Here is an 8,797-nt window from a genome sequence, read left to right as displayed (position 1 = left end):
ATGCCCCGTAACAATTTGTGCTGTTGCTCAAATGGGAGTTGCCTCGGGCTGCGTCATCTGCACGCAGACGGGGCAGAACGGCGCAACACAACGGACTTGTTCCACGCGCAGCTGAGTCTGCTAAAGCCAGGCCTCTCCCTGTGTGTGTGTGTGGTTCTCCTCGCCGTGGCCGCCGTTTCGCGCTTCGGGGATGGATTTAACAACTGCATCTCCTTCCAGAATTTGCTGAACAAGGGAGGCCATACCGAAGTGGATGTGCGGCAGTTGCGCCAAGGAAGCGCTGTGGAAGCGGGGAACCTGCTGGTCATCGTTCGAAACGAGGACATTTTCTTACACATCCACAAAGTAGGTTCAAACCTCACTTTTGGCTCTTCCGGGAAATAATTCTCGGCCGTTGATCAGCAACGGGGCAGGATCTTTGCCTAGTTGAAGACATTTGGGGGAATGCGGTAGATCACAGAACAACAGAGTTGGAAGGGACCTTAGAGGTCTTCTAGTCCAACCCTATAGCGACAAATATGTCTCCAATCTCCTCTTAAAAATTACCCGGAGTGCCCACAACTTCTAGAGACAAGTTGCTGCTTCCTTCCTTCCTCCCTCCCTCCCTCCCTCCCTCCCTCCCTCCCTCCCTATCATCCATCCATCCATCCATCCTTCCATCATCTATCTATCTATCTATCTATCTATCTATCTATCTATCTATCTATCTATCTATCTATCTATCTATCTATCATCTATCTATCATCTATCTATCTATCTATCTATCTATCATCTCATCTATCTCATCTATCTAATCTATCATCTCATCTATCTCTCATCTTATCTCTATCTATCTATCTATCTATCTATCTATCTATCTATCTATCTATCTATCTATATCTATCTATCTATCATCTATCTATCTATCTATCTATCTATCTAATCTATCTATCTATCTATCATCTATCTATCTATCTATCTATCTATCATCTATCTATCTATCTATCTATCTTCTATCTATCTATCATCTATCTATCTATCTATCTATCTATCTATCTATCTATCTATCTATCTATCTATCTATCTTCTATCTATCTATCTATCTATCTATCTATCTATCTATCTATCTATCTATCTATCTATCTATCTATCTATCTATTTCAGCTTTGTTAAAACTGCCGGCCCGCGGGCCGGATGCGTCACAGCAAAACTGTGCCCACCCCATTGACAGCAATGGGGAAAAAGTCACGATACGTCGCAACATGTCACGTGATGTTGTGAGTTTGACACACACACACCCCGATCTATTTGGTGCTCCCACAGGTCCCTTCCTTGCTGCGTCTCAAACACTGCCCCAACGTGACTTTTGCCGGGGTGGACAGCCCGGAAGATGCTCTGGATCACACCTATCAGGAGCTTTTCCACAGCGGAGGCTTTGTGGTGTCCGATGACAACGTGCTGCAGGGGATGAGCGTGGGTGAGTCTGCCTGCTTCGCAGGGCCGGTTTGCAAACTCTTCGGCTCAGCCGGGAAGGTGGGGGTCTGCTCCTCACGGCCACGTCAGTTGTAGGTGGAGCCCACTGCTCCCAGCCCCGCCCCCGGGGAAGTAACCCACTTGTCATTTGGGCATGCCGGCTGGGGAATTCTGGGAGTGGGTCCACCCATCTTAAAGCAGGCTGGCTGGGGAATTCTGGGAGTTGAAGTCCACCCATCTGAAAGCATGCTGGCTGGGGAATTCTGGGAGTTGAAGTCCACCCGTTTTAAAGCAGGCTGGCTGGGGAATTCTGGGAGTTGAAGTCCAGCTATCTCAAAACGTGCCAGCTGGGGAATTCTGGGAGTGGAAGTCCCCGCATTTTAAAGAATGGCTGCTGGGGAATTCTGGGAGTTTAAGTCCACCCCTCTTAAAACATGCCAGCTGGGGAATTCTGGGAGTTGAAATCCACTGATCTTAAAGAGTGCCGGCTGGGGAATTCTGGGAGTTGAATTCCACCCCTCTGAAAGTAGGCAGTGTTGAGAAATCCTGGGCTAATGGCAGGGCCCTGCTCTTTTTCTCCAGGGGAGCTGAAAGACGTGATCAAAACCCTGGAGAAACTCAACGGTCATGGAAGATGGAAGTGGCTTCTTCACTACCAAGAATCCAAGAAGCTCAAGGAAGATGCCAGGTGAGTTCAGTCAGAACGTTGCTGGAAGGGACCTTGGAGGTCTTCTAGTCCAACCCCCTGCTCTTCCTCCCCCAGGAACAACCTCCTTGGTCTCTATCCTGCTTCCTCATTGGCTCGCACCCAACCGTACCCAATCTGCACACCGTATACTATATATATTGGTGGATATGCCCATCTGCAGCATGAGCTAACCTTCAATTTTTTTTAACCAAAATCTCAACAAAAATGCACGACAAATTGACTTATTTGTGGGGGGGCCCCACATTTTTCGTGGTATTTTGATGAAAGCTTTACGGCTCTGCTTACCTGCCAAAGCGGCCGATACGAATATAATTTTGGGAGTATATTTTGGCACGTAAAATTCTTGGCTAATCTACGGGTACATACGCTAGTCCTCATTAAACAAAGAAGCACATTATATCAGCACCGCCTTCTTTCTGACAGTGGTTCATGCACTCAAGCAGGGCCCAATACCGGGGTGTGAACGAAGCAATTATATATTTTATTTAACCAGGGTTATCTTACAAGCATGTTGTGGGAAGCTGGCCAATGCAGCTTCCACGGGCAATTTCATTTCATTTCATTTTATTTAGATTTCTACACCCTTCATCTCACCTCAAGTGTCTGTGCAGTTTACATCAGAAGGACCTATGAATATATCAGTAAAAGCAGAATTTGAAAACTGCATTAAAAACAAGTTAAAACTTAAAAGCGAACACAAATCAGATTAAAATTCAAATGCTGGAAGATGAGGCAGCCCTTGACTTACAAGGGCTGTTTGTTTAGCGACTGTTTGTTTAGCGACTGTTCAAAGTTACTGTGGGCCTGAAAAAAGTGACTTATGACCGGTTCTCATATTTATGACCGTTGCAGCATCCCCTGTGGTTGCGTGATCAAAATTCAGATGCTTGGCAACTGACTCTTATTTATGACGGTCGCAGTGTCCCGGGATCACGTGATATCCCCTTTTGTGACCTCAGGACAAGCAGAGTCAACGGGGGAAGCCATGTTACTAATTTAATAACTGCAGCGATTCGCGCAACGATTCTAGGAAGAAAGGTCGTAAAATGGGGCGATATTCACGTTTCGCTTAGCAACAGATATTTCAGGCTCAATTGTGGTCGTAAGTTGAGGACTGCCCGTATTACGGGTGGAAAATGAGATATACCCACGGACAATATTGCTATTTTATTTATTTCCCCCCACCCCCAAGAGGGAAAACCAGCTGGGCTGATGGACTGGGGACCCTTTGCGAAATTGCCACCCGCCTCAAGGGATCACCTCTTGGTCTTCTTTCTTCCCGCAGGGGGGATCCTGCCGCGTACACCAAGGAGTCGGTCCTGAAATCCTGCCAGGTGGCCAACCTCACCGAAGTCCTCCACTACCACATGTGCGACTCCAGATCCTGCACGAGATTTGAGCGCCTCGACTGCCTCTTGAACTTGCAGATTCAACACATCACCCGGAGGTTCGCCGTGTTCCTCACAGGTAGGAAAGCCCCTCCCCCTCGTTGCTGTCTCCCCGCCCCCCCCCCTAAAAAAAAACCGTAGGAAGAATCTCGACGGCGTCGGCCAAGCGCACCGATCCTCTCTTCCAGAACACCCTTCCGTTTGCCGAAACAGGCAGTCCTCGACTTAACGAGCCCGACCGAGAGCCCGACATTTTTTCCGTCGCTAAGCGAGACCCTGGTTACGCGAGCTTTGCTCCATTTTAGGACCTTTTTCTCGCCACAGTTGTTGAAGCGGATCCCTTAAACGGTGGTTTTAAGTCAGCCACACGGTGGTTAAAGGAAGCTGGCTTCCCCTGTTGGTTTTTTTTTTGGCGGAAGGTCCGAGTGAGAGTAAGTAAGCTCGTTGTAACTTCAAACGGTCACTAAGCAGCCGGCCCCCCTCCTAAGTCCATTGTAACTTTGAACGGTCACTAAGCACCCGGACGTAAGTCAAGTTTGAGTTACCTCGTTTGATTTGACGTCCGATGGCGTCCTTGCCTCTTTTCTGGGCTCACGTTGCCTGCCTGGGCTTGAGATTCCCTTCTGTGAAATGGGTGCAAGCCCGGAAGAATGCCTTTTCTCGTTTCGTCCAGGAGAGAGACCTCTGCTTTTGCCTTTACAGAAAATGCCAGTGCCTGCCGGGAAGCCTTGGAGGACAAAGGGATTCTCCGCCTGGACATCCCTGGCTTCATGGCAGCCGCTCAAGAGATGGTGGCACCGTTCGGAAGCGGCTTCTGGTAAGGAAAACGGCCGGATCCAGAAAGTGGAGAGCGAAAAGAAGCATCGATGGCGGGTTTTGGAAGTCCCGCTGAGGATTTTATTTTATTTTATTTTATTATTTTATTTTATTTTATTTTATTTTATTTTATTTTATTATTTTATTTTATTTTATTATTATTTTATTTTATTTTATTTTATTATTATATTTTATTTTATTTTTATTTTATTTTTATTTTATTTTATTATTCTATTCTATTCTATTTTTAAAAAATTTTTATTTTATTATTTTGTTTTATTATTGTATCGTGCTATGTTATTATATAATTGGGGAACGTTAGGGTTTTAATGGGTTTTATATTGTGATTGTTTTAATTGGGCAATTGTTTAATCCTTTTTTAACTTTTGTATTTCTATTTATATGCCCTGTTCACCGCCCTGAGTCCTCCGGGAGAAGGGCGGTATATACATTTAATAAATAATAATAATAATAATAATTTAATTTTATATTTATTTATTTTCTGATATAATATTATTTTACATTTTTGTTTTATATTATTTATATTTCGTATTGCATTTTATTTTACATTTTACATTTTATTGTATTATTTTATATTTTATTTGACTTGTCTTATGTTACTATTTTATATTAATTTTACATTTTATTTTATTCTATTTTATTTACTGCCCATCTCATCATGAAATGACTTTCTAGCGGTAGTAATTTATTTCATTTATTATTTTATTTTATTTTATTTATTGTGCTATTTTATTTTACATCGATTTATTTTCTTTCATTTTCTTTTATAATTTTCTTTTACATATATTTTCTTTTATAATTTTCTTTTACATTTTCTTTTATATTATTTTATTTATATTTCGTATTATATTTTATTTTACATTATTTTATTTTATAGTTTGCGTTTTATTTTACTGTGTTGTATTTCATTTGATTTATTTATATTACTATTTTATATTTATTTTACATTTTATTATCTTATTTACTGCCCATCATCATGAAACAACTTTTTAGTGGCAGCAATTTTTCCCCCCTACCTGCAAGAAAGAAAGTTGGGTGGGGGGGAAACAATTTCCGGAGGAGGAAAACTACTACAAGGTAGTCCTCGGCTTACGACAATTTGTATAGTGACTATTCAGTTACAAACACCACTGAAAAAGGTGACTTAGCATCATTTTTCACACTTAACGACCGCTGCAGCATCTCTCATAGTCACATGATCGAAATCCAGTTACATTTGGCAACTGGCATGTCTTTATGACGGTCGCGGCATCCCTGTGTGTGTTGTGTGTGTGTGTGTGTGTGTGTGTGAGAGAGAGAGAGAGAGAGAGAGAGAGAGAGAGAGACGTGATCCCTTTTTGCGACCTTCGGACAAACCAAGTGAATGGGGGAAGCCAGATTCACTTAACAACGGTGTTACCAGCTTAACAACTGCAGTGATTCATTTAACGACGGTGCCAAGGCAAGTCGTGAAATGGGGGCAAAACTCAACAACCGCCTTCCTCGGCAATGGAAATGGGGATCAAATGGGGACTGCTATTCGAGGACTATCCGTAACAAGCGGCTGTTTGTTCCAGGTAACCAGGATCGGCGCCTTTGGCCTCTCGGCAAGCAGCCAGGGATCGCGACGCCAAGCTGGCTTTTCTGCTCCTTCCGGTTGTTCCCGGAGACACCGGACTCTCGTCCCGCTCACTCCAATTAAGCCGCCGCAACGCCGTTTGAGGTCAAGCAGACGGTCCTCATTCCCCCGGCCAGTTTTATTTAAGGGCCGTGGCAAGGATTTTTTTTTTTGGAGGGGGGGGGAGAAATGGGGGAGCATGGATTTATTTAACCACAACGTGGAACCTCAGAAGGAAAACGCGTTTCGTGCTCGTCTCTCTCTCTCTCTCTCTCTCTTGCGTAGGAAAGCGAAGTCCAGGAAACGGGGAACCTCAATTGTGCAGCTCCGTATCTCATAGGAAAAATTAAAAATCTGTTTACTTGAAGGGTTAGTTAGGGAATCAGTTGACCTCAACCCAACACTTCAGACATGAGACGTGGTTGGCGCACTCCAAAAGTGTGTGTGGGGGTGGGGGTGGTATGGTTTGGTGTGTTGCACAGGGACTGTGTTAGGCAGGGGTGTCCAATTCCACAGCCAGTGGACTTCAATTCCCAGAATTCCCCACCCATTTCACTTCAATTCCCAGAATTCCCCACACATCGGACTTTGACTCCCATTCCCCACCCATTGGACTCCGACTCCTAGAATTCCCCACCCATCGGACTCTGACTCCCAAAATTCCCCACGCATCGGACTCCGACTCCCAGAATTCCCCACGCATCGGACTCCGATTCCCAGAATTCCCCACGCATCAGACTTTGACTCCCAGAATTCCCTACCCATCAGACTCCGACCCCCAGAATTCCCCACCCATCGGACTTCAACTCCCAGAATTCCCCACCCATTGGACTTCACCTCCCAGAATTCCCCACCCATTGGATTTTTGACTCCCAGAATTCCCCACCCATTGAACTAGTCCCAGAATTCCCCACCCATTGGATTTCGACTCCCAGAATTCCCCACCCATTGCACTTCAACTCCCAGAATTCCCCACCCATTGGATTTCGACTCCCAGAATTCCCCACCCATCGGACGTCAATTCTCTCAAAGTTGCCCAATCCGGGCACCCCTGGTGCGCTGCACCGTGTGCGAGAGCCGCGCTCCACGCGTCTCGTGGCCTTTTAGGGTTCGGGATTATTTTGCACACCAAACGAACGCCAGGCGCAACTGGGCAGTGATCATTTACCTTTGCAGGGGGCGTTTTGCGGGGTGGGGGGAGGAGGAGGGGCGACAAAATAGATACTCCGAGTTAGTAGCACTTGATTTCTCTTGTAGATAAGAGCATGGTTTGTTGAGTTCGGCCTCTCCCTCGAGAAGGGGGGGGGGTCTGTTCACGGTATTGCAATAATAAAAGGGTTCTGGTGTTTTTATTCCCCACTCAAGTTGCTGCACTAATAAAAATTAGGCCTTGTAAGATATCTTCGCCCATCTTTGGGGTGGGGGCAAAACAACAACAACAAAAGAATTCTTTTGTAACTAATCTTTCTAAATAAAGTTGACTTGAAAAGGCGTAGTGGAATCATTCAGGGGGAAGAGGACAATTCCCCCCCCCCAAAAAATAATAAAACTCAAACCAACTAGAGGTGTAAAACCACACCGAGGGCGTTAACGACGGACAATGGGAAGGAGGGCGGGAAAAAAAATCATCTAAATTTTGTATTATTGTGTCAGTTTGGCAGCTGGGGACTACCTGCATTTATTGATTCTTTTTTTTTTAATCCTGGCTTTATAACTTTATAGCGGGGAGGGTGGGGGGGGAGGGTGTCTTCCAACTTGGCCCTTTCGTGACTTGTGGACTTCAACTCCCAGAATTCCTCAGCCAGATCTGAGGAATTAAAGTCCACAAGTCGCAAAAGGGCCAAGTTGGAAGACCCCTGCTTTATAGGTTAACTCAAGGCGGTGAACATAAAAAGATATCCCTTCCTTCCTCCTGTTTTCCTCACAACAACCCTGTGAGGTGGGTTGGGCCAAGAGGGACTGGCCCAAAGTCACCAACTGGGTTTCATGCCAAAGGTAGAACTAGAACTCAGAGTAAACTGGCCATTAGCCCGATCAACCTCTTGGTTATAATGAGTCTAGGAATGGAGTGGGGGGGGGGGGGAAGAGAGACACACAGACACAGACACACACGGGCCTCATGTCCTTCTCCTTTGCTTGTGTGAGGGGACGGGCTTCTTCTGCTGAGATGTTTGTAGTGGGGACCCACAGAGGACTGTGGGGTTTTCTTGCAGACATTTCATGACCCAACTAGATAACATCATCAGAGATAGGTGGAGGAAGGACTGTGGGGTCCTTGGTGCTCTCTGAGCTGGGTGGTTTTCTTGCAGACGTTTCACGACCCAACTAGAGAACATCATCGCTGCTAGAAAGGAGTGGAAAGGAGAAGGAAGGACTGTGGGGTCCTTGGTGCTCTCTGAGCTGGGTGGTTTCCTTGCAGACGTTTCACAACCCAACTAGAGAACATCATCAGTATTAGAAGGGAGGGGGGTTTGCAGAAAGGAGGAAGAGGAGGAGAAGGATAAAGAGAAGGAGGACTGTGGGGTCCTTGGTGCTCTCTGAGCTGGGTGGTTTCCTTGCAGACGTTTCATGACCCAACTAGGCAACATCATCAGTGCTAGAAGGGAGGGGGGTTTGTGGAGAGGAGGGGGGAGGACTGTGGGGTCCTTCGGGGCTCTCTGAGCTGGGTGGTTTTCTTGCAGACGTTTCATGACCCAACTAGAGAACATCATCAGAGCTAGGTGGAGGAAGACTGTGGGGTCCTTGGTGCTCTCTGAGCTGGGTGGTTTTCTTGCAGACGTTTCACAACCCAACTAGGTAACATCATCAGTATTA

General features: G+C 45.7%; 1 protein-coding gene across 1 annotated transcript; it reads left to right on the top strand.

Moving 5' to 3' along the window:
* On the top strand, positions 1-7,344 carry LOC308669799 (protein TASOR 2-like; the record flags this gene model as incomplete). The annotated part of the gene is made up of 6 exons (XM_081330676.1): positions 1-345; positions 1,303-1,456; positions 2,035-2,140; positions 3,447-3,628; positions 4,252-4,366; positions 5,943-7,344. The coding sequence occupies 6 exons, from the start codon at positions 1-3 to the stop codon at positions 5,944-5,946; spliced, it is 906 nt and encodes a 301-aa protein (XP_081186802.1). The 3' UTR covers positions 5,947-7,344.
* Positions 7,345-8,797: the final 1,453 nt, after the last annotated feature.

This window comes from Vipera berus (genome assembly GCF_964194415.1).
Source record: "Vipera berus genome assembly, chromosome: 6".
In the NCBI taxonomy this organism is placed as follows: domain Eukaryota; kingdom Metazoa; phylum Chordata; class Lepidosauria; order Squamata; family Viperidae; genus Vipera; species Vipera berus.
This window is presented reverse-complemented; position numbering and strand designations above follow the sequence as displayed.